The sequence below is a fragment of the Antedon bifida genome, chromosome 11, assembly GCF_963402885.1.
Source record: "Antedon bifida chromosome 11, ecAntBifi1.1, whole genome shotgun sequence".
Lineage (NCBI taxonomy): Eukaryota > Metazoa > Echinodermata > Crinoidea > Comatulida > Antedonidae > Antedon > Antedon bifida.
This window is the reverse complement of record NC_136236.1, coordinates 16,144,407-16,169,010: the sequence shown is the minus strand read 5'-3', so window position 1 is coordinate 16,169,010 and position 24,604 is coordinate 16,144,407. Positions and strand designations below refer to the sequence as shown.

Genomic DNA, 24,604 nt, shown 5'->3' with positions numbered 1-24,604 from the left:
AAACCCAAAGAAAAGACATGCACAGTATCGCAGTCATCTTCTCCTTCCTAGTCTTCTCATGCCTACAACTTGGCATCTCTCTCTGGAAAAAAAACCTGATAGCCACAGTTTTGCCATTGACCGTTCATTGCCGATACTTTTATTTCAGTGATGGACATAGGCCAGTGATGGACATAGGCCTATACAGTAATTTCATATAATTTAATTATATTATAATATTAGAAAAGTCTTACAACTATTACATTATTGAGATGCCCAAGTGACATCCATGCATTGCCTATGCTGTTGAGAAAGACTGAAAAAACCGGGTGGCTGGACACACCCTACAGCGCGTAAACTAAACAGGCCGAATTGGAAGAAATCCTCTCTGAAATCATGCTTCAACAAGTCTGGGACTGTGAATTTAAACAACCTGTGAATTTAATCGTGGTCACTATTAATCAACGTGTGGTATGTTGTATGGAAAGCCACTAGCTAAAGAACATACCCCTCTAGACCACGCCGAGTAAAGAAGAATGAAAATAAAGCAAACTAACCCTCAAGGCTTGTACTCAATAATTACAATGTTGAGTAAAAACAATATGACCAAAAGCATAAAGGCCAATTTACACAGACACGCGGTAAGTGGAAAACCATGTAGAATCTGTATCTATCCTGAGCGGAAACTGCCTGTTTGCATGTGTAAGTGGTCATAAGGAATAACATACATAGATTCTATATTTTTATTACCGTTACCGCTTGTCTGTATCAATCAGCCTTAACTGTGCTCCATACAAAATACCAGAAGTTTAATTTATAGCAACCAAATATAACCGAATTCAATGTGATTTGGATGTTACTTATTTGTAAAGTTGTCTGCATTGCGTTTTGCATTCTTATTATCCTTCGTTATCAATTGTTTTAATACTCCTTTGTGAGTGGATGCGCTGATACGTATCCTCTGTTTTCACAGATTTCATCCGAGATCCTTTCAATCATTGAGTCTCCATTATGATCTGGCGCTGAAAATTGAATCAAATATATTAATTAGCGACACTTCTTACTACAAGAAAAATAACGCAACAGCCTAGTCGTTTTTCAGATACTAAATCTCCTAGCAGGGTTTTTAATAAAGCCTGGCACACACTATAGCTATCGGCTGAGCTAACTGACATTAATAACACTTTGCTCACAGTGTGCGCCGGATAATTTGTGAGGAATCGGCCATGTATGCCGATGAGGAAAATATCCATCATGTTTAATATTTTTTGTCGCGTCATTTTCCTCAGTGTGCAGCAAAAAATTCCACTACGCGTGTAAATTCTAATTTATTATAATAAGTCACCGCACGCTGTATAGTGTAGTAAGTAATTATCCAATCCGACTTTTTGAAAGCATTCGCATACTGTTATTCGTGCCAGTTGGTTCAGCCGAGCTACAGTGGGCACCGGGCTTAACCTAAAATTTAAGTTCTCTTTTCAATTCTAATTAGAACACTATAAACCACAACAAACAATGCACACAGTGCCCACTTGCACCGATGCCATAATACAGTACAGCAATAATATTAATCTAGGCCTCCAAACTATCTTTGTAGGACACCATGAACATAATTTATTTATTTTCTCCATCGTATAATGTATAGTTCTCTATTGACATGGTTGACCGTACGTACAGTACGTCTAGTTGTCTGTCGCAATAGAATAAATGCGGATGATAAAAAACGAGACATTAGATGAATGGTTGACCGTGTCGATAAATGATGACATCATACAGGTAGAGCTTAGTTCCCAGTAGGATGCAACGCAAGGACGTAAGTGCAACATAACCGATTTGACCAATGAAAAGCAACAGTTTGAATAATCCATTGCTTGTCATTGGTCAAATCGCTATCATTTATCTATTCATCTCTAATAGGAATCAAGCTAAGACCACTTGCGAGATCCTTCATTTGACCTCAATGACCCAATTAGCTATCTCTTTTTTGACCTCAATGACTCAATCAGCTATCTCTTTTTTGACCTCAATGACCCAATTAGCTATCTCTTTTTTTGACCTCAATGACACAATTAGCTATCTCTTTTTTGACCTCATTGAACCAATTAGTCATCTCTTTTTTTACATCAATGACCCAATTAGCTATCCCATTTTTGACCTCAATGAACCATGTCAATGAACACTTACCTAAGGTCAATTGTTTAACATTTTCTAGTACTCTGTCATACGCTTCATTACAAAACACGGTAGCTATCAGATGATCATGATCGTTGTTTTTAATGCCATTGACCTTTGCCCTTGTTGCTCTTGACAACACTGCAGTCATACCGTAAATGTCTATGGCAATATCTGCTATCCTTTTTAGTACAAGTTGTTGATTTATAATATCCTGAAAACAAATTGTTAAGATTGTTTTTATTTTATAAATATTGCATTTTCATGTTTAAGAGTGGTTCCCACTAGTGACAAAACCTATGCAGTTATTAATTTGAGGATGTCCTATATAAGGTATGAACAGACTAAACAACAAACACCAACCTTTTGAAATTTACTAAGCATAGATTCATTGACATAATAAAAGGTACCAATGCATCTTTCAAGTTGCTCTTTCTGTTCCTAAAAAAACAATTAAAAATATAATTAGAAAATTCAACATTCAAAAATATAACAAACATACTTTATTTAATATTAACATAATTTTATAGACATATTTAGCAAACAGCTATGGTCTTATCATGGAATATCCACTCACACATTATATATCATATATGTATATGTCACTTCTTTCAATACTACTACTGTCTGGTTTTCCAGAAATTCCATTATCTAATGTTAACAAATTAGTTACTTTTTGGATGTTTGAATTTGGGAGAGTTTACGATTTTTAAAGAGTCTGATATCGGGGAATATTAAATGTGACTCATCTAAAATGTACTAAAACAGAATAGTTGTAATCATACCTTAAATGTTGGATGTATTCCAAACTCCCCAGGCTGTATCAGCATATCTTTCTTCATTCCTAATCTGTATTTCAACCGGTCTATCATGCTAGACCATATAAAGCCTGGATTGGATCCTGGGCTTTTTAACTTTCTGTAAATAAATGTTACGAGAGTGAATTAAGCTTCCAACTTACTACAGCAGAAATGCATGTAATATGAACGCTAAATATTAATGTCTTTAACATTGGGACATACAGTATGTTTTTGTAACGAAGTGATTTAACTGGTAGGGTTGTCAGTGATTAATGACAGGGGCTGAAATGGACATTGGGGTGACCTCTTACCCTTTCTGAACGGTGTGCTGTTTTCTTTAAATCACATACGAGACAGATGCATATACTAGACCTCCCGTCTTATCGATAACTATGATTGGAATGCGCAAATGCCAATTATGGCTGGGATATATAGTAGGTACAGTACACCCCTTTCTGTGGTGACTGTTGACCCTATATATTTTTTATTATTTAACAAGGGCATTTTATTCTAATTTTAAGCCTACTATACACACAGGCTTATAGGCAGCTAGTATGACTAACCCGGAGCTGATAATATTATGAGGAGCTATTTCAGAACAGTCCCGATATTATGACAAAACTAAGATTGAACCAAGGAGTCAAGTCAAACAAGGTAAAGCACCGTGTTAAACACCACTACTTACTTTAGAGATTCTTTCATCTCTCCACCAGCATACTGGAGACCAGTCAGTGATATGAACATTCTAAGGATCTCATTGGTTCCTTCAAAGATCATCATGATCCGACTGTCTCGTAGGTAGCGTTCGTACGGGTAGTCTTTCATGTAGCCTAAACCTCCAAGTATCTGAAGTGCCTGACTCACATGCTCCCAGCATGCTTCAGAACTGTAGATCTGTCAACGAGTTTAAGTTACAGTAATATCAAAAGAACTTTACACATTATTACTACGTACTTAACATACTTATATAGTGCACATTTTATCATATAATCATAATCAGTGGTGCTTTCCTTGAAACAAAAAGTCTCTGTATATTCAGCAAAAAATATATTGTGGGTAATTAAGCATGATGCAGCTACAGTATTGCCCTGGTTAACAGTGGCAAAAGAAAATTTAAAAGATTTTACGTATTGTTGACCATGTCGTTGCCACTGTGATTTATTACTGTAATACTAGATGTAATTGCATTGTGATTATAGGATTTTTTTTATTCATACACACATAGCATAACATAAGCTGGCATTAAAAGTATCTATGTTTTATGATACGTTATGACATGGGTTCAATGATGTAGCAAATCAGACACACTGAAATAAGTCACATGTGCGCTCTTTATTTTTTCACACTCATGCAAAAGTGCACATCATAACAGCACTCTGTATGTAACCCGTATGGCAGAATACCGATCGCACTAGGCCGCTAACGCACTCCAACTTGTGCATTATTTGTACCTTAACAATGGCAGCTTCTATAGAACAGTCTTTTTCACCAGGCTGGTCCATCATGGAGGCCGTTAAAAATGCTGTACTCTCCATCACATATGCTGATATGGCCATGCGTGCTATTTTATCCTTAATCATTCCAAAATCTTTCAGTTTGGTCTCAAACTGTTTACGTGTCACAGCATGCTCTACAACTTCACCTGTATGCAAATAAACCACATGAAGAAATCATGATAAAAATCAGTTGGATAGAGAAAAGTATTTATAAGTTATAGCATGTAACTTCACCTGTATGCAAATTAACTAGGTCTAGAAATTGATAGCGTTTGGTACAAATCACATTTGAAAAATCATATATATTTTTAAAACAGTATCATATGGATAGCATTACAGCTAGTGAAGCATATCTCAATAGTATTGTGTCACATGTACATTACTTACCAATCAGTGTCCTTATAATACCGCCACCAGACGCTCCCATGCTGAAGCGGCCATTATTCAAAATGTTCAACGCTAACTTAAAGCCACTGCCAGGCTCTCCAATCATGTTCTCAACTGGGACGGGACAATTTTCAAAATGAACCTCACATGCTGAAAATAGCAAGTATAAATAAAATATGTTTCCCCGACATCTAGGAGAGCAAGACAGGATTTGCACTTCCTGTATAAATTTCTTACTTCTAAGTTTGATTGTAATCTTGTTTCGTTGTTTTATTTTAATGTTCCTGTTCGTAATCTTTGTAGTAAACCCTTTCTTCATGTTAAATATTCTCGTGTCAATGTTTGTAAAAATGGTATTTTCTGTAGACTCTCGTCATTGTACAATTCTTGTCTTTTAAAAAATAATTCTTTAGATATCTTTAACTGTAATTTCTCTCAATTTAAATGTATTATTAACGAAATTATTTAAATAATCTTTTTGTATATATTTATATTGGCTTTTATCTTATAGTTTAGTTATTTTATTTTCAACCTGTTATTGGTGTTTAACACTGTTGGCTTGAAATAAAGAATAACATAAATGAAAATCAGACCTCCCAACACAAGAGTTCCACAGATTTCATGTGATTTTCCATCTCCTGTTACATGGTAATTTCTCCCAATATGACACACTTATAAAGCATGCGGCATACCTGTTTTTAATAGATGCTGATACCCAAGATTGTTTTAATAGTGCCCTCTATGGTTTGATCTCCCTGGGAGCTCTATGTTTTGTTAGTAGCAGTTTTAACTACAAGACTTCACTTACTATTGGATCCTCGAATACCCAGTTTGTCTTCAGGTTTCCCACTTGTTACTCCGCCAAACTTTCTTTCAACTATAAAGGCCGATATTTTGTCTTTCTTTCCACCCTAAATAAATAATTAACCATCATTTTAATTATTGAAAACAATAAATGATAAACTACAATATGGAAGATATAAATAAATAATAGGTTTATGAATATTTTTATGATTTATTTACATTATGATTATGTTTTATATACCTTATTATCCGCTACTTCTTCTCTTGCAAATACAGTGAACACATCAGCTATGCCGCCATTAGAAATCCAAATCTGGAATTGATATATGGTCTTAGAAATAGAAAGCTACATACAGTACATACCTAAACCTAAATACCTTAGTAAGGCTAAAAATAAAAAAAAAATCCCTTTTTTTGAAAGGTTAGGGGTACAAGATTTAGAGTCAAATTTTACGGCACAAACAACAACATATCTTTTTTTTCACCGAAAATAGGACTTGAACCTGGGACTCCACCATTGAAAGGTGAATGCAGACCTATTAACACCACATTTATATTTCCTAGTTTTTAGTGCAATTAAGTGTAATCACACACAGTACAGTTTTTTTTTAAAAAGAGCGATGTTTTTGGTAGAGAAATTATCCAGCAGGCGGAGAAATGCACACTAATAGTGCCCTCTACTGAAGGTTATTTTTACCTTGCTTCCATTCAGTAGATAAGTCTTGCCATCCGGACTTAATGTTGCTCTTGTTCTTAATGATCCTGCATCACTACCGCTGTAGTAATAAATAAATATTGAGAATGTGATGGGGTGTTCAAATTATTCAAAACTCAATCTTAGCATCATTGTAAAAATTGTTTCATATTGTATACTAATATTATTGCCAAATATTAAAATATTAAATCCAAGATTCCTTACCTTGATGGTTCTGTGAGGCAGAAGGCAGCTACATGTTCCCCCGTCGCAAGCTTGGGTAGGTATTTGCGTTTTTGTTCCTCAGTTCCCGACATAATAATTCCCTATGAGTGTAGAAAAAACAACATAATAACCACGTTTAAAACGTTGGATATTAATAAGTACAGTCAGTACTCTCCTATCCTTGGGCTAGTCTATATCTGGTTTGTACAGACATTCTCAAACTAGAATCAATTTATATTGGTAAAATGAATTGTTTTAACCTCAAGAAAATCTGGTTTTCAGAGATTTCACTGTTCTGGTGGTATTGGAGCGTGTTGACTGTATAATTCGTTCCTTAATTATGTTTTTTGCACTAATGACCCAAAACTGGTGTCCAAAGCAATAATTTATCTTTAGATCATTTCTTTTTTCCTCATCAGAACTATTTGTTAGTACTGTACTCTTAAGCTCTATCTACAACTATCTATAACTATATAAAATGTGATGTGCCCAAATATGGTAGCGATATGACATCATTGTGTCCATATAGTCTAGACAGAGCTTTAAAGGTTACCTTTAAGCCTATAGCTTGATGAGCTGCGAGCGTAACTGCAATAGCACCATCGTATGATGTGTATTCTTGTATCTTGGCATACTCAACATTGGAGAGGGCTAAGCCACCTGTAAACAAGGAGCAAGTTATACTTAATATTAGTATATGAGAAAAGGTATTTTATAACATACATTACAAATTACAATGCATATGTACAGTTGTGTTTATTTGCATAAAAAAGGGTGTATTTATGTTTAGTCTACACTATCAAACTTAATGTGACAACAAATGTGATGTGCCCATATATGGAGACAATGATATATATTTTGGCACATCACACTTTTTTTTGTCAAACTAGTTAGTGATAGCGTAGACAGAGCGCAAGATACGTGGGTGGATGTATGTTTTATTGTTTTTTAGTATACAGTCTAATGCAAAAATGCACCATCTTTTAAATCATGTATCGTTGACGTAATAGTAATATTAGGCCTACTTACCATATTCAAGAGGAATCTGTTGTCCAAACAAACCCATATCTTTCACTTTTTGCATTGTTTTGTCATCAATTTTTGCTGCCAAATCTATTTCTTTTGAAGGCACTAGAGGAAAAAACACATTTAAAACACATAAAAAAAAAACACATTAAAAAAACTTTCTAAAAAAAAGTTTCTAACAGCAACAATGTTGATGATAATCTAAAGCTCTGTCTACACTATGAAACTTTATGTGACAAAAAAAATGTTATGTGTCCATATATGAACACGATGTCATATCACTACCATAGTTGGGCACATCACATTATTTCTTGTCAAACTAGTTTGATAGTGTAGACAGAGCTTAAATGACACTGGACATATTGTGAACAATAACAATAACACTGTGGGTATTTTTAACTGACATGCACCTACCTTCTTCTTTGAAAAACTTTTCAATTGGTGCACACAGTTCAGTAATTTCTTGATATTTTTCCACGGACACTTCTGGATAGGGGAAAACATCTTCCTAAAATAATAAACATATAATGCTTTTAATTGCCATGCATCTGCAGCAGTTAAAAGAGTAAAAAAAAAAAGTTATTCACTTTGACCAAAATTTGTATTTAAAAAATATTTACAGTACGATAAAAACTATAATTTAAAGGAAGAAATTCAACCGGAAGTTGTCTATCTTTTATATATTTGTATGCAAAATATTTTGGAATATTTTAGAATATGACTTTATTGAAACTACAAAATGACCAGTTCAAAGTTTAATTTTATTCATCTTTATTTTTTGGAGTAGAATGAAGTTAATAATAATAAAACACTGAAAATGAGTACATTCCATCAATATTACTACTAGACTTTGCCCTGAATGTAAACAGTGGCCATGTGAGTCACACTTTCCTTAAAAGTCACAGCCTGGTCATGGGCATGTGACTTCTCAAAGTCATTGTCAAAGTCAAACAATCACTATAGTAGGTATACTGTATTTTCATTCATTCATCAGTAAATTATTTTCATTTGTTGTCATTTGCATATAAAATATACATAGAAATTTCTGTGTTTAATTACTATCATAACATAGTTTAAAATAACCAAACATTTATTTTTTTATTACTTCAGCACTTAATTAATACTTGTTTGCACCATTTATAATGTGGTGTTCCTAGAATCCTAAAATCTTGTTATTTGCTAAAATTATGTTTACATTTGATTTTGCTTCTAATTATCAAGTACCAGACTAAAGTGTACTTTGTAATTTAATTTGCATGTCATTTGAGAATACATTGGCATGCTTCTAACATTGCATATCAATTGAGGCAGCTTAAAATGAATGAATAAAATACATTTTTGGAAAGAAAGTCAACCAATTCCAACTAAAAATTGTCTTTCTTAATAAATATAAAAATACAAAATAATATAATATTAAAAAAACATTTAAAATGACCTATGCCTACATAAAATACATACTAAATACTTGATTAAAGCCAACTCCCTTGTTTTTAAATTTATGACAAAAATCACATGAATGAAAAAGAATGAAAATGAAAAAAAAAAAAAAAAATCACTTACAAATATCATATCAAAGACATATCATTTTTTTTAACAGACGAAAAAGGATTCCCCAACCCTAATGGCAATGCAACCATATCCCCAAATAATAAACGCCTTGGTTAGGATTCCAGCACCGGAATTCAACTGCCCACCGACACGCTATTGCGCATGCCCAGAGCGAAGTAATTGTACCTTTCACTACTCTATAGTGCCACAGACCGCGCACCACACCACCCGAGAGTCGGACGTTGTTATTATAGGGATTTTTTTCACATCATATCCGGGCGGCGGCTGCCGTCAACAAATCAACTTGTATACGAGTGCATTGTTATTACAGAGTATAATAATGCGTTATATGAAATCTTTTATTTTGTACTTGAAAATCATAAAACTAGTCATGTAATTATAATTCATAATTATATGAAGTTTATATATGAAATGGGTTAGGCTAGTTCGCCGTGGCGCAGCTATTATTGATCCATCGCTGTTAGCAAAGATAGTGTAGTATCTTTGCTGTTAGTCTGTAGATGATAGAGTATAGAGTCGCCGATTACTTCGCTCTGGGCATTGCGCAATAGTGTGTCAGATTCCCTAACGCTGGGCAGTTGAGTTCCGGTGCCGGAATCCTAACCACGGCGAATAATAAATGTGTATTTTTTTTTTATAATACATATACTAATAGGCCTATGCGGCCTTAAAACATTCAGAATATTGCAACATTTCAAATACTAAATGAAAAAGTCTTCAATATAAAAATAAAGTAGTAGGGCCTAGGCCTACTGTATGTATCAGTATTGATTTTACTATTATTAGGCCTAGGCTCCTGTGTACCTACCTTTATCAACCGGCCCATGAAGAGATTCTTCGCGAACGCCCCTGAGTTTACCGGCGTCCAATGAAACTGCCGAGGCCTACCCACATGTTGGCGTTGATTAGACGAACATATTAATATTTCGCCATTTTTTAACGCATTTCTACAACCTACATGCTCTATTGTCTTACGCACGCCTTTTATTGCACTAACATTTCTTGAAAACATGTTTTAATATGTCTAAAAAAACACTAAGCTAAAACAAAACGGTCTCACTCGATTCTTGTTTTGAGCAACATGGAAGTATGAATAACCCATTTGGCGTTTCATACTATGTTATGCGCAATGCTATAATTGCGCAAATATTTTTTGTGAGATGTGAAATTGCGCAAGCAAAGATTTGCGAAGTTTGAAAAATACAATTTTGCTTTTTTGTTGATTACTTACATTTACATATTTATAAAAGTGTATTTACGCAAATTCGTTTATTGCCCATAACATATATGAAACGCCAAAAGTGCCTTTGGTTCGATAAAATCAAGATTTAAAAAGTCAAACTGTATGTATATTGGCCACATTTTAACACAAAATGAATAAGCAATAGACAATGTTACTGAGGTTTTATTTGCTACTACATATTAAAACTATCGCTAATCTAAACAGCAAGCATATTATTAGTCCTACTCCTTGTATAAACAAATCAGATATGCATCATTATTATTTTCAAATTCAAAATACTTAAACGATAGACAATAATGGTCCAATAAAAAAGATGAAATGTTATTTTATCATGCTAATTATTATTTTTTGTGGGATATTAGTACTTAGTTACTATTTAGTAAGAACATGATTATATTATATCATTTAATAGAACAAAAATGATCACACAAAAGTGCACCAGAATATATCTTGACACACAATGATTTACTTAAACAATATGGTAGAGGGTGTCCTATACTCTGACTTATATACACGAGTCATTCAATTAAGTAACACATTTTTATTGCAATAAAATAAAAGCTGCAGGACAAGATATATAATAGTTTTTAAATAAAGCTAGAGAGATGTCGTTTATCATGACGCCACGCCACTACGCAGGGTATGTGCATAATTTTACTCGACAACTGCGTAGGTGGTAGATCACTATTACACATAAGTCGCATTATAAAATAGTATTCGCAAAGATATCATCATAATACTACAGAAAAAATGTACACATCACTGTTTCGCCAGAAACGCATAAGTTTCTATATCAAGTCCATGTTGCCTAGCTTTTTTAACAAGTACTCGAACAGTTGCATTGTGAGATTCACGATTTCTCCATTTTACCAAACAACTAAATATCTGGTCCCTTGCTGTATTAGCATTGCCACTCGCATGAAAGATCTCGTTTTCTTTCAATCCAAGACTCCTAATAAAGCTTCTCCAATCTGCACCAATATTCCCGGCAAACGTGTTCAGCTGCAATTCGGAAACTCGTTCATCAGAAAATCGGTGTAACTCAGAGCTGCCCGATTGTGTGAAGCCAGAATGATCCATGTTTTGAGCAAATGGTGAATTTCTATCTTGAACTGAAGTGGAGTAAGGTAAATCTCTATTCATTGGTGTTGGTGAATCTGTATTATCTTGACTCGACACTACAAATAAAACAAATAAAAGTTTATATTAAATTTTAAAAAGAGCTGAAAATTGTAACATAACTGTAACATTCTGATCTCCTCTGAGTTTCTTTAGCTTACAACTTATTGGATGTGGGTATAAATGTATAGGCTATTCAGTCTCTTGAGACCCACAGTCAAGCTGTATTGCCCAAAATGGTGTTGACATCCTTTTTCGGCCAGTGATTATCTCGTAGCTTTTCAAATACCCTGGTAAAAATCGCATCATCAACATCTGCTGGTAGTTTATTCCAGTAGTTTATGACTCGATAGGTGAACAAATTTTTCCGGGATTCCGAGACCTTTTTTCATAGTTTTATAGCTTATATTATGACCTTAATGTTTGAAAAATCTAACCATTTTGAATTACTTAAGAACCTTTTTTCATAGATGGTTTGTATAGCTTGAATGTATGACTTTGGTGTTTGAAAAATGTAACACCATGTGGAATTACTAAGAACCATTTATTTAGTCTGGTAAACAACTTGTTTACTTTGTTGTTGGGTATAATGCAAATTAATAATCTTATACAAGCGCTTTGTGGTGAAAGTTAGTTGAACTCCTCTGTTAGGGCTCCCTCTTCTAAGACGACTTCCCTAAGAAGGGAATCAGTTCTTGAGTCTCAAAGATGTCCCCTTAATAGGTGATCCTTTCCTGTATTAATTGACCTAAATAATAAATTATTATTTCCAAATATAGCAGGAAATGGAAGTGTGGGGGTGGGGGGTGGTTCTTATTTAGATAATCGACAAACTGTATAAAATACCTTGATTTGGATAATTTATTGGTTGTGGATTCTGAAGTTTTTCATTTACAAAATGATAGAGCGGGTCTTCCATTTCTTTCAGCGCTTGTAGAAAACTTGGAAATGCTTTTGGCCCTCTTGTCGGCAAAGTGTCGAGAAAATACTCATTCTTTTTCATTTTTGTTGGTTTGGAGTCTATGATCTCAGAATCTTCAGTTGTCATTACACTATCCTGTATCATGTAGTGTATCAACATATCTGTTGGTAAATCTGACACTAACCGCACTCTGTTACTAAGTAGAAGATATTTGTGCTGCTCGTCCATTATGAGAATATTTTTTTGAAATCTGTAAAAACAATTTAAAAAGAAAACTCTTGCTAATACTAGCCTAGATTGAGTATAGTATTAGTAAAAGTTCATCAGTTAATATTATTATACTTGCTAGATTTATTTAGCTAGGGCTAGCTAGTACTACTAATACGATACTACCTACCAGATTTAGGGCTTACATTTTTTTAAAATAGAATATTCGATTTGTACAATTTCACTCAGACCAGAAGCACTCCACTGCCTTTTTACGTTATACTATATTATAGTTTATTTAGTGATTAAAACTCGTAAGAGAGGGGCCTACCTAGCCCTGCTTTGTAGCGGCGCTATAACTGTGGTTTCTTATTATTTAGGTGGCCTAGCTATGCTAAAACAAATTTAAAAGGCTAGGCCTAGTAGGTAGGCCTTGCAGTCGGAAAGCCGCGTTGGTAACGCATCACTGATTTCATTCATTGTGAGGGCGCGCTTCGTGGAAAATGTTGGAATTTTTGCTATTTTAGTACACTTAGAAAATGGTATAATTTTGATATTAAATGAAATCAATAAACGTATTTCAATAGTTGAACTACAAGCGTAAATAATGATAAAAACTGTGATCTAAATTCCACAGATTTTTTGTTTCAAGAAATATCATTATTTTATGTATAAACTTTTTTACTTTAATTTTTTTTTAAATGATGGTAAAAAATCATTAAATTTCATATTTTCTAGATAAGGTTTCAAAGCGAATTTAAAATCCTTTCAAGATAAACTATTAAGCTATCTATTAAAATAAAAATCTAATTTTAAGCTTTCTTGGGATGCAACTCCCACTAATCAAACCAAACCTACTACATTTCTGTTCTGTTTCGATCGAAAAATCGCCATTTTGAAACTTTGTTTACGTTTTACGAAGCTGGTACGAATCGTCCCGGACCGAATCGTGTCTGTGTTCAATACGGTTTTCATGCAGGCGTATTACGTCATAGGCCTAAGATTTCAATTTGCTCCCCGATTATTGTTCTATTTGGTTTCTGAGCTAGGAAAGGCTACCTACTATAATTACTTACTTGATTTCTAGCCTAGCTAGGCCTAAAAATAGTATTTTCTAGGCCTAGCTAGGCTGAGTAATTCTGATATAATACTATTATATTAGATAGGTAGGCCTACCCTAGTGAGTGTTAATAATAGTAGCTGGGTATTCTATAGTCTAGGCTGGTGGTAGGTCTATCCCAGCTCTGCTCATACCAAGCAAGAAGAAGCCTGAAGGAGAAACTAGGCCCAGAACAAATAAAAAACTGTTAAAAAAACAATAAATGGAAAAACAAAAAAAAATAACCCATTTTCAATTTATATATGGGGAATGTTTTATAAAATCGGGCATGTTTGTTTCAGAGACTCAAACGTGTATTTTTATATGGTCATGTTTTTAAAAAAGATAATTATGGGCCCAGCTGAAACCAAGATATACAAATATAAGTCCATCATTTACTTGAGTATTGTTACAGTGATTGGTTGGTACTCAGTATTTCAGTATCTGGCAGTAAATGTCACACTTGTATATAAATATTACTTTATTAGATACAACTTGCATTTCACACAAGCAACCAATTTTTTTTTTACGTATACAGAATGTGAAAAAGCAGTTTTTAATACAAATATCTTTCAAACAATACTGATATAAATAGTAAATACTACTACTGTATATAAAAACTTGCTTTTATTTAAATAGCACCTTGTTCATCAAACATAACAAACTAGCTAGGCCTATATCATGTTAACTTACGCGAGTCTTACGGTTGTACTGATTTTATGATTGTTTTATATGTTTATATTGTATGTATCTGTGTGACTCTGGTTAATAAAGTAAATCAATCAATCAATTGCAACTTAATTTATATCTTATCATTGACTGATCTGAAACGCTTCTAAAACTTGAATGCGTATGAATGTATATGTTATATTATTATTAGCGAATAAAATGAAAAACTATCAGCTGCAGCAATGATATTGAAATCGAGAAAACCATTACAGCTTCCACCGTCCAACCTCATATTGAAGAACGAGACAGAAAATCGTCGAGTCTTGATACCAACAAAAAACCTAAAATGAAAATGAATAGCTGAAATGTAATGAATGAAACTATTTAAATAATTGTCACTATGATATGAACAAAACATTGCATCGTTATACAGTATAATTATTCAACAACCTGAAAACATTTTCAGATATAGGCCTACCATGAAAAAGCAGCAAATACAAAATTTCCTTATGTCTGTTTATTGTAATAATTATTAATATTATAAATAAATTGTACCCCTCAGTTGTCAATAATTTTACTATAAATAAATATTTAACTATAGAATAGGTAGGCCTATACCTGTATCAGGCTGCGATTTGCTTAATTATCTTTTTAAAACTTCCCAATGCATCTTCAATATAGAGTAGGATTGTAACGATACTTTAATAATACTAAATTGTAACTAAAGTATTTAAATTATTAACAGAACATGTTACTAGGCCTAGGCCGATATAATACGACAACGATCCACCAGGTCGTGCATATACTCACCTACAACAACCACAATCAACACACCATGCACCACACACGACGGAACTAGTGCCGCGAGACGTAACAATATATGACATGAGGACCTTTTTTAAAATGTTCGCTATAGGAAGCTTAAATAGGGTTTCAAGCCAATTTTAACGTAAAACAGACTATTGATACTTACTCTATCCATATACGTCGGTTTTTTGGTAATTCACTGTATGGGATGCAAATCCCACTAATGGAAAATTTGTAAACAAACACCTGTTAGAAAACTTCAGTTTTGACGGACGCACACGAACTTTGGAAAGAAATTGTCGCTGACAACAAATCCAACAAATTTTTCAGAAAATTAGGTGACCTGCGACATCTTAAACATATAAGGAACTGATCTTCCCATATATGGTTAATTTTTCGCCTACTAATGTTTATTAAACAGCTATTAAATGACGTATACTTTATGCTAATGTTTTCGCGCGAAACGTTGATGCTTCTGTGCCGAGAGAGGGCTTCTAAAATTTATGACGTCATGCGAAGTCGAAAATTCAGCGATAACGGTCATATTTCCCAACGCGGCTCTCCGACTGTTGGTGTCGTGGAAAGTGGGGTACAGAGTGTCACTGTCAGTGACACTAGGCCTACAGTCAGTGACCTGTGAAAAGCCCCTCCCAACACCAATTGACATTGACAAACAAAAACTTAAAAAAGGTTAGCCTAGCTAAGCTATCTACTATTCATGCCTAGCCTATTCAACTTCTAAGATGATGTTAATAAGTACTAACTTTTATATATGTATAATAAAAAAGTTCCTAGGCCTACTTGGTAGCTAGGCCCAGCTTCCATTCGCGTGTATTGCTGCTTTGTTGTGTAACGCCGCGGCGATGTCTTTAGTCCGCCGGTACTTCTTCCCCGTAATTTTTCGTCTTTTTTCAGCTCAGTTCCGACACCGCCCTCGTTTTTGACGACCAAACAAATAGAGGGCGCATCATAAGAGGGGCCATAGTGGCAAAAATATTCAATAAGCACTCATTTCGTCATATCGACATTGACATAACATTTTAAGTTGTTTTGCGGCAACAAGGTTGTTACAATTTTCGCACCTTCCTTTGAACTATAAAAGCAAAATATTAGGCTAAACCGAATCAGTCTGGGCCCAGATTATTAAATAAAGAAACCTTTTACCACAAAGATTTAAACAGAAAAAAATACAAACAGATATTGTGTATTTATTCAATAAAAAGTCAACAAATTATTTGTTAAAGAATTGGCTGTGGAGTCGTTAAAATGATTGTAATGTTTTAATGTATAGGCCTATGCGATGGGAGAGTTTCTTATCTATGGATAATAGTCATACTTCAAATATGGCCGGCCGACAACATGTATGTGGTAGTTGGTATGCAAAACCTCAGACAATTGACGTACTCTTCTACGGTGGCTGAGAAATAAAAAATGCCGTCGAAAAATACTGATAAAGTAAATCTATTCAATTGTGTCCCTTATTATGAATGCACGAGCCTTGTCATATTACTGGTTTTATAATCTACAGACAATCTTCTTGCCGCCCCTGTCACTAAAAAGGAGACGTTACGTTCTAAACTACGAATAGAATATTTGACCAGGCTCTTCTGTATGTGTATTACTTTAAGAAACAGTAGTGCTTTTTAAAATGCATATCTTATAATATGTAAGCCGAATTATTGTAGAGTGCTGTTTTGTAGAGTGCTTTGACCTTTCTTTGAAAAGGTGCTTTATAAATAACTGATATTGATTCCATCATAATTTCTAGCCATATACAACGTAACTGGCCTAATTGTAACCATTTCGTCTGACCCCATGCGCCGAAAGCTCACAGTCAACAACACCAGCAAATGAATATTCTATTCGTTGACATGATAAATAATAAATGTTAGGTTATGATTAATAAAATAAATAAAAACAGTTTCCATTCCTGCAATAATACAAAAAAACATAGAAAGTTTATACAAAAAATATGTTTATTTAAGGATAAACAAACTATGGCGATTTAGAGATGTTTACAAGAAAAAGAAAACTTACTGGATTGAACCCGGATCTGGTGTCTATATAGGCTCAGGGAAACAGGCACTATAGTCACAATGGGAACCCCTGAAAATATTAATATTTGAAAACATGAAGATATGACGAATATCAAGAAAATAATGTATACAAGTTAGCGTATTTTTCTATCGGAATCAACTTACCTTTTTGGAAATTCCGCTTTCTCTATCCCTGGGAGATAGAAGGGATATGATACCGGCTCAGATGGAGGATCACAAGTACAAAATGCACATCCGCCGACTATTTGAACACCGTCATCAGAAATTAACACTTCTTTGGATTTGAACGATCTTGCGTAGCAATTACCAACTGTCAAAAAAAGCATAATACTATACATCTCATGCACATTCTGAATTGAAATAACATGACTGTAAGCAATTACGAATCTTGATAAAATTCAATGAATATACCTGGAGTTATAAACCAGACATACATATACAAATAAAATTATTATTTATAATAGCAATTTACGTACCTTCACAAATTGGACATCTACAGAAATCGAAATACAATGGTTCAACGCATTCGTTGTTCACGAAACAATCGGGTTGCTTGATGCACACTCTTTCATTTTCAGAGCGGATACAGAAGCAATCGTTGGCGCATTCTGGGAGATCATCATAAGTTTCTACGATTTGTTCTTCTTCAAACCCCTGGCACACGCAGTTAGAGTAGTCGCATGTTGCTTTTCTGCCGAAGTAAATTAGTGATAATTTACGGTAAAAGTTCTAGAAATTCGGCATAACGGTTAAAAGTCTCTTAGTTATCTGAATAATATTGGAACCAGATCCAACTGTATGGCTCTGATTGGAACAACAGTAGTACCCCTATGTTTTAATACTAAGGCCTACACCTTTTCAGGGGACACCTTGGCGGGTCCTGTAGGTGGCCTTTAAAATAGGTGTGGTAACTGCAGTTACTTCAGTATTCCTTGGGGTTTTTTATTGGTGGATGGAAGAGGAGGAACCCGGCCAGGACGCCACTACATAAACAAACAGCTGGAGTTTAGGTATAGCACAAAATCGTGGATCTGCCACTGATACTAATCCTACTACACTAGTACTATACTTCGAGAGTACATGAAGGTAGTCGCATCAACACTCCTACCGTTTGGGAAGTTCAGGGCGACTGTCGTCATATGTAATTTGTGTAACATGAGATTCGCATGTACACACTGCGCATCCAACATCCTGGGGACCGTCATCTGGTATTAACACTTCTTCATCTTCATAATTTATAGCGTAGCAATCACCAACTAGAGGATATTAGAAAAGGAAATATTATTATGCCGTTCAGACGTACAATATATACCAAGTAATGACAACACGTTTAAGCTACATTCACACGGAAGATGACACTATTAAATTCTGTAAATGATTTTCTATTATTCAACAACACGTCTTCCGTTCCGTGTATGTTATTCCGTTATGTATTACGTAACCAATTCTCATCAATTAACCATGGGTCTATAGTTACATATTTCGTACATTAAAAGTCACAAATAAACGGTATGGGTGATTCACAATAATATGTTTCTGGGTTTTTAAAGACATACCTTGATTTTGACAGGACGGACATCCACATTCAGTGACTGGGCTGTGACACACGTTGGAGAGCTCACATGGTGGAAAGTTGATGCACAGTTCATAGTTATGATCTTGAATACAGAAGCAACCAAATGTGCATTCTGGAAAATCACTACTAGTAGCCAATACTCTGGACTCTTCATAACCATAACAGGGACAGTTGGAATAGTCACAGGTTGATGTCCTGTGGAATAAAACAGTATTGTAAATTTCACTAGTCGACACTGGTTAGCTCGATCAAACTCCCGAGTTTTCCAAAGTTTGCTAGCGTAGACCAGTTGACAAACTTCGGCAAACGCAAAAAACAAGTTTGCAGAAGTCTACACTAGAAAACAAACCATAGTCTACAGTAGTAAACTTTAAAAAGTTTTCTAGTGTGTACACCAGTTGACAAACTTCAGCAAACTGCAGAAAAATAGTTTGCAAAGGTTAGGCAGTGCAACCTTTTTAATTGACAAACAATATTTTTCTGGAGTTTGTGAACTCAGCGGATCGAATCACAGTATTTTAGTCATGTTATCCTGTAGTGTAAACAAAGAGATTGTAGTATTAAATAACCTCTCCAAACAGTGGGAAAATCGGAGTTTGCAAACAACAGTTTTGAGATCAAAATTCAAATCCGTAAAACGGAATATGTGTGAATATGTAATTGTTTTAATACTGTAAACAATTTGTTTTACTACCTTGGAGGTACGGAGCCACCACCAAAAGGAATAAATGGTACTGAATGACGGTCACATGTGCACACAGCACATCCGACATCTTGTGGTCCATCGGCGGATATTACAACTTCTTCATTTTCAAATGATTTGGCTAAACAGTCTCCATCTTAATTAGGAAAACAGAAAGAAACGTTATAGCCTACTATGCACATTGGCATGTTACAGCAAGCAACTTATAAAAGGTAACATTTAGATTATTTTATTCTCTATCAACATTGAGACAACTAATACTGTCCCTTCAACTAGAAATTCCTTTCTTTGCTCGTGGAGTCGAAAGTCACGTACAATAATTATGAAAATAATATCTATGGTCCAGTAGTAAGATCTGAATAGCCTTTTTCTTCTTGCTCACGGTCTCATCGTCTTCCTTGCTTTCAACGCTTTTCCTTAAATATTCCACATACTTTTATGAGCCTGTATGGTACAATATGATCTAAACAAAGATATTTACCTCCTTCACAGAATGGACACCCACAGACTTGTGTAGGTTGAAGGCACTTGTTACTTATTTCGCATGGAGCTGGGTCAACACACAACACAGCATTCGCAGATCGAATGCAGAAACAACCGAACGTACACGATGGGATATCAGCGCCAGTATCGTATACTCCAGACTCATCGTAGCCATGGCACGCACATTGCGAAAAGTCACACGTTGCCTCTCTGACAAACAGAAATACGACATAATCAGTTCGACACAAAACAATTCGATGACAGAACATTCTTATTTAGCAACACGTTCTAATGTGGAGAAACCAATAAAACAACAAAAAACTAATATTTAGAAAATCCAAACTTACCTCTTTGGCAGTTGTGGTATATTGTAAGGAGGTAGGCCCAAGAAAATTGGTTCAACAGGCTCTTGGCACGTGCATACAGCGCACCCTACATGTTGAGGACCATCATCCGATATCAAAACCTCTTCTCCGTTTTCTAAGTGGGCAACACAATCGCCCTCTGTGACCAAATAAACAAACGGTACAGAATAAAGTTACATAATTACATAGTTAAAATATTGAAGCAAAATTGAAAAAAGAAAGTGTGTGAAACCTACCTTCACAGTATGGGCATCCACAGAAGCTTGGTTCTGGGTCCTGACACTTGTTACTTACAGCACATGGAGATCCGTCTATACATAAAGTTTTACCTTCAGACTGGATGCAGAAACATCCAAATGTGCATTCTGGTATATCAGAAATTGTGTCATATACTAGTTCGTCATCAACTCCTTGGCAGCCACACTGAGAGTAGTCACATACCGATTTTCTGTAGAAATACAATAAAGCACTTATTAGGTAATTCAACAGGTGTATTTGGAGTTATCTAAGATCATTTGGATTTACCAAAACTGTACAATCGCGACAGATGCTATTATAATGGACTTCATGTTAACAGAAAACATTCCAGGATTATCTTAATGTACCAAAGTCTTTTAATAGACCAAAATGTCCTCTATTTAACTAAGAACGTATAGTGAACGTTAATGGTCTGATGGGTATATCTTGATAAAGACCTGCAGTATGCTCGGTCAATACTAAGTCTTAGATGTTCTCCAAAATTTGAGTGAATATTGGATGTCCTTTTGATTATATGCGAAGATGTTTAGTAACATTTGTTTTGATTCGGTTAAATCTGGTAAATAATGTTAGGAGGACATAGCATACCTTGGTGGAGCTTGTGGAAAAACTGTTTCCGGTGTATATAACGCAAAGACTGATGGCGGAGAAGCCGCTAGGCATGTGCACACTGCGCAACCAAGTTGCTGAGGGCCGTTATCAGATATGAGCACTTCGTTTCCTTCGTACGTTTCAGCAAAACAATCTCCATCTATATCAAGATAAGTGAACAATCGTATAAACAATTTGTTCAATCTTGATATTTTACTTACATGATTCGATTGGAGTTTATTTAAACTTCTTGTGAATAGACCTTACACACGTTTACAAAATGTTTCCAGTCACTTTAGTTACACTAAGATATATTCAATTGAATGAAATATCAGTGTTTAATTAAAACAATGTAACCTATTTTATTGGAAAATAAATATTAAAGTAAAAGAAATATTGAAGTAAAAAATGGCGAAAAAGAAAAACTTAAGGCAAAGTACCTTCACAGACTGGACATCCACAGACGTTCTTTTCTGGGCGTTGACATATATTACTCACAATACAAGGACGAGAGTATATACATAACGTTTTATCTTCAGATCGGATGCAGAAACAACCGAATGTGCATTCTGGGATATCATCAATTGTGTCATACACTAGTTCTTCATCAAATCCTTGGCAGACACATCGAGAATAGTCACATGTGGCTGTTCTGCAAACAAAAAATACAGCAACAATAAAGCAATTATTAAACATCAGTACTTCTAAGGTGTTTAAACACCGAATTCTCAATTCGGTTCTAAGTACAGTATGGTATATTCTGTAAATAATATAATAGATTAGAAAAATAAAGACGTAATATATAATTATTACCTTGGTGGTACTGCTGGAATTGCTATTCCCGTTATAAAGATCGGTAAGTCTATTGGTGCAGAAGCCGCCTCGCACGTGCACACTGCGCAATCAAGTTGTTGGGGGCCGTTATCTGATATCAAAACTTCTTCTCCTTCATACGTTTCAGCAAAACAATCTCCATCTATATCAAGATAATTTTAGCATTCTTACCTTAATGTAAAGTTTTGTTTTATTAAAACAATTAAAAACGAATTATTATTGGAAATAAAATTAGAAAAATACCTTCACAGACTGGACACCCACAGGCACCATCTTCTGGATGCTGGCATATATTACTAACAAGACAAGGAGCAGGGTCTATACATAAGGTTTGGTCTTCAGACCGGATACAGAAACAACCAAATGTGCATTCTGGTATATCAGCAATTGTGTCATATATAAGTGCTTCATCAAATCCGTTACAAGCACACCGAGAGTAATCACACGTCGCTTTTCTGAGAACAAAAATAGAGCACCAAAAATCAATATTAATTTGGAATCTATAACTTATCTAAATAATTCATAAGAGAAGACTCTACACAGGCCACTGGTGGTAGTAATTGAAGAATTTAAGCTTCAGTATATCTTCGTATCTGTAATCTTTTAAATTATTTACTTTCGAATAATGTAAACACTATACATGTTACCTTTTCGGTAGTGGTGGAAGTAGGTCTAATAATGTTGCTGAAAAAAAAGGTAAGACTATTGGTTGAGAAGGTGCGTCGCACGTGCACACTGCGCATCCCACTTGCTGAGGACCGTTATCGGATATTAAAACGTCTTTTTCTTCAAATGATTTGGCAAAACAATCTCCTTCTGTTAGAGTTAAAGAACATAAATTTTAGTTGATTATGATGAAATTTACTGCAATTACTGTATTACCAATTAATCTAATTAATCTAACCAATTAATTAATTTAAGATAGTTCTTCAACAATCCAATGTTTCTGTTTCTGTTATTTATGTTTTTTATTAATTAGGCCTAAGTTTTCGGAAATTGGAAACTTTATCTATACAGTCACTAACCATCACAAATGGGACATCCGCATACGTGATGATCTGGTTTGAAACATTTGTTGTCCACTTTACAAACGGCTGGGTCTATACATAACGTCGCACCTTCAGATCGAATGCAGAAACAACCGAACGTGCATTGTGGAATATCAGCTACGGTTTCAAACACTTGGTCCGAAGGGTGACCATGGCAGGGGCATTGAGAGTAATCACATGTTGCTTTCCTGTACACAAATACATATTAGCTTAACTATATGAGCTTTCCGATTTAGGACTACACTTTAAAGCCTAGTCTACCCTAGCAAACATTATAAAATCTTGGAGTTTGATTCAGTTTTGCAAAGTAAAGTTTGCTAAAATGTAAACTTCTGCAAACTTGCAGTTTTCCGAAGTTTCTTAACTTTGGTCTACACTAGCAACATTCTTATTGCCAAACTTCGTCGAGCTTGTAAACAAATGTTTTAAGTGTAGACTTCTGCAGATTTGTTTTCTGCAGTTTGCCGAAGTTTGTTAACTTTGGTCTACACTATCAAACTTTGGAAAACGTTTCTTGCCAAATTAGGAGTATGCAAACAAAGGCTTAACTAGAGTACTATAGTAGTATTAAGACTTTATCAACTTAATCTCTAAACCAAACCTTCTTTGAGGAGATTCCTTGAGTAGGCCTAAGAATAATTTGAATCCGCATCCGGGGCACGGCTCTGCTGGCTCTGGTAGATTACAAGTACACACGGCACACCCAACAGCTTCCGCAGATCCTCCTCGGATTATCACTTCTCCACCGTCAGGATGTTCAGCAGCACAATCATTTCCTAAAGATAGTAAGTAAATAATTTCAAATATTTACCAAAGATATTTTCTAATAGATCTATAGGCCTAACTAATCATTTTTTTTTCTAATGCTTTTTTCTTTATAAAATATCTATTTTAAATGTTATATGATTGTTAATACTTATATAGGCCTACTGATGTATGTAGGCTATAATTAGTATTTTTTTTATGTAGGCCTACTTTACTTCGATTTGAATAAAGTGGAGACAATGTTGGAAACATAACAAAAAAAGTATGAAATAATTCACTTACGGCCTCCGCAATCAGGACAATCATGACAGTTAAATGTCGGATCTGCGCATGTCACAGAAGCACCATCACAACTTTTTTCGACACATATTGTACTGGATGTTCTAACTCTACTTGGTTTATAAGTAAATGTGCCATGGTAGTGGGTGTACCCTCCAACGCAAAAACAACCAAACGTGCAATCTGGAATATCTTCTTCTGCCTCGTAGTCTAATGGTGAACATTTGAGCGCGGCAGTCGCCCTATCCAGAAGAACTAGAAGAACAACAAACAACAGAAAGCGATGCATTTTGAAGTTGATTTCACTCTAACATCAAACTGCTCCTACAACTACTTTATATATCTAATATATCTAAGATTAATCTTCTAAATGATAAAGATTACTAAATAGGAAACTGACAACTATAAACGATTAACTTACTATAT

The 24,604-nt window shown here is 34.8% G+C and overlaps 4 protein-coding genes across 7 annotated transcripts in view; 1 reads left to right on the top strand and 3 right to left on the bottom strand.

Annotated features, from left to right (window-relative positions):
* Nucleotides 1-24,604, top strand: part of LOC144856315 (ATP-binding cassette sub-family C member 9-like) — a 259,349-nt gene that overhangs the window by 204,399 nt on the left and 30,346 nt on the right. The window lies entirely within an intron of this gene.
* On the bottom strand, nucleotides 56-10,251 carry LOC144856322 (complex I assembly factor ACAD9, mitochondrial-like). The gene is made up of 15 exons (XM_078714295.1): nucleotides 9,961-10,251; nucleotides 7,998-8,091; nucleotides 7,587-7,688; nucleotides 7,111-7,217; nucleotides 6,558-6,658; nucleotides 6,336-6,414; nucleotides 5,880-5,951; nucleotides 5,643-5,745; nucleotides 4,835-4,984; nucleotides 4,403-4,593; nucleotides 3,637-3,845; nucleotides 2,937-3,069; nucleotides 2,515-2,592; nucleotides 2,164-2,365; nucleotides 56-1,001 (listed from the first exon to the last, which is right to left on the bottom strand). Exons 1-15 carry the CDS (start codon nucleotides 10,162-10,164, stop codon nucleotides 901-903), a joined length of 1,926 nt encoding a protein of 641 aa, XP_078570421.1. The 5' UTR covers nucleotides 10,165-10,251; the 3' UTR covers nucleotides 56-900.
* Nucleotides 10,540-16,140, bottom strand: LOC144856334 (death domain-containing protein CRADD-like). 4 transcript variants are annotated; one of them, XM_078714314.1, is made up of 3 exons: nucleotides 15,983-16,140; nucleotides 12,361-12,686; nucleotides 10,540-11,573 (listed from the first exon to the last, which is right to left on the bottom strand). In XM_078714314.1, exons 2-3 carry the CDS (start codon nucleotides 12,662-12,664, stop codon nucleotides 11,155-11,157), a joined length of 723 nt encoding a protein of 240 aa, XP_078570440.1. In that variant the 5' UTR covers nucleotides 12,665-12,686; nucleotides 15,983-16,140; the 3' UTR covers nucleotides 10,540-11,154. The 4 variants fall into 4 exon arrangements, with proteins under 4 accessions (XP_078570440.1, XP_078570439.1, XP_078570442.1 ...); XM_078714313.1 differs by having other exon boundaries at nucleotides 16,020-16,115; XM_078714316.1 differs by lacking the exon at nucleotides 15,983-16,140 and adding an exon at nucleotides 12,975-12,998.
* On the bottom strand, nucleotides 16,580-24,467 carry LOC144855228 (kielin/chordin-like protein). The gene is made up of 18 exons (XM_078713035.1): nucleotides 24,182-24,467; nucleotides 23,736-23,910; nucleotides 23,111-23,322; nucleotides 22,733-22,901; nucleotides 22,329-22,540; nucleotides 22,065-22,227; nucleotides 21,692-21,903; nucleotides 21,249-21,411; nucleotides 20,639-20,850; nucleotides 20,385-20,541; nucleotides 20,036-20,247; nucleotides 19,546-19,690; nucleotides 18,832-19,046; nucleotides 18,384-18,531; nucleotides 17,752-17,966; nucleotides 17,420-17,585; nucleotides 17,256-17,324; nucleotides 16,580-17,148 (listed from the first exon to the last, which is right to left on the bottom strand). Exons 1-17 carry the CDS (start codon nucleotides 24,465-24,467, stop codon nucleotides 17,279-17,281), a joined length of 3,108 nt encoding a protein of 1,035 aa, XP_078569161.1. The 3' UTR covers nucleotides 16,580-17,148; nucleotides 17,256-17,278.

Bases quoted from the DNA above. Each gene is read 5' to 3' on its own strand.
- LOC144856322 (XM_078714295.1), bottom strand. From the start codon at position 10,164: ATGTTTTCAAGAAATGTTAGTGCAATAAAAGGCGTGCGTAAGACAATA. The intron at 6,659-7,110 runs GTAACCTTTAAA...CTACACTCATAG, and splicing joins ATCAAGCTATAGGCTTAAAG to GGAATTATTATGTCGGGAAC. The intron at 6,415-6,557 runs GTAAGGAATCTT...TTATTACTACAG, and splicing joins TGCCTCACAGAACCATCAAG to CGGTAGTGATGCAGGATCAT.
- LOC144856334 (XM_078714314.1), bottom strand. From the start codon at position 12,664: ATGGACGAGCAGCACAAATATCTTCTACTTAGTAACAGAGTGCGGTTA. The intron at 11,574-12,360 runs GTATTTTATACA...TTTTATTTGTAG, and splicing joins AATAAATTATCCAAATCAAG to TGTCGAGTCAAGATAATACA.
- LOC144855228 (XM_078713035.1), bottom strand. From the start codon at position 24,467: ATGCATCGCTTTCTGTTGTTTGTTGTTCTTCTAGTTCTTCTGGATAGG. The intron at 22,228-22,328 runs GTATTTTTCTAA...ATCTTGATATAG, and splicing joins TGGGTGTCCAGTCTGTGAAG to ATGGAGATTGTTTTGCTGAA. The intron at 20,851-21,248 runs GTATGCTATGTC...GTATTTCTACAG, and splicing joins TTTCCACAAGCTCCACCAAG to AAAATCGGTATGTGACTACT.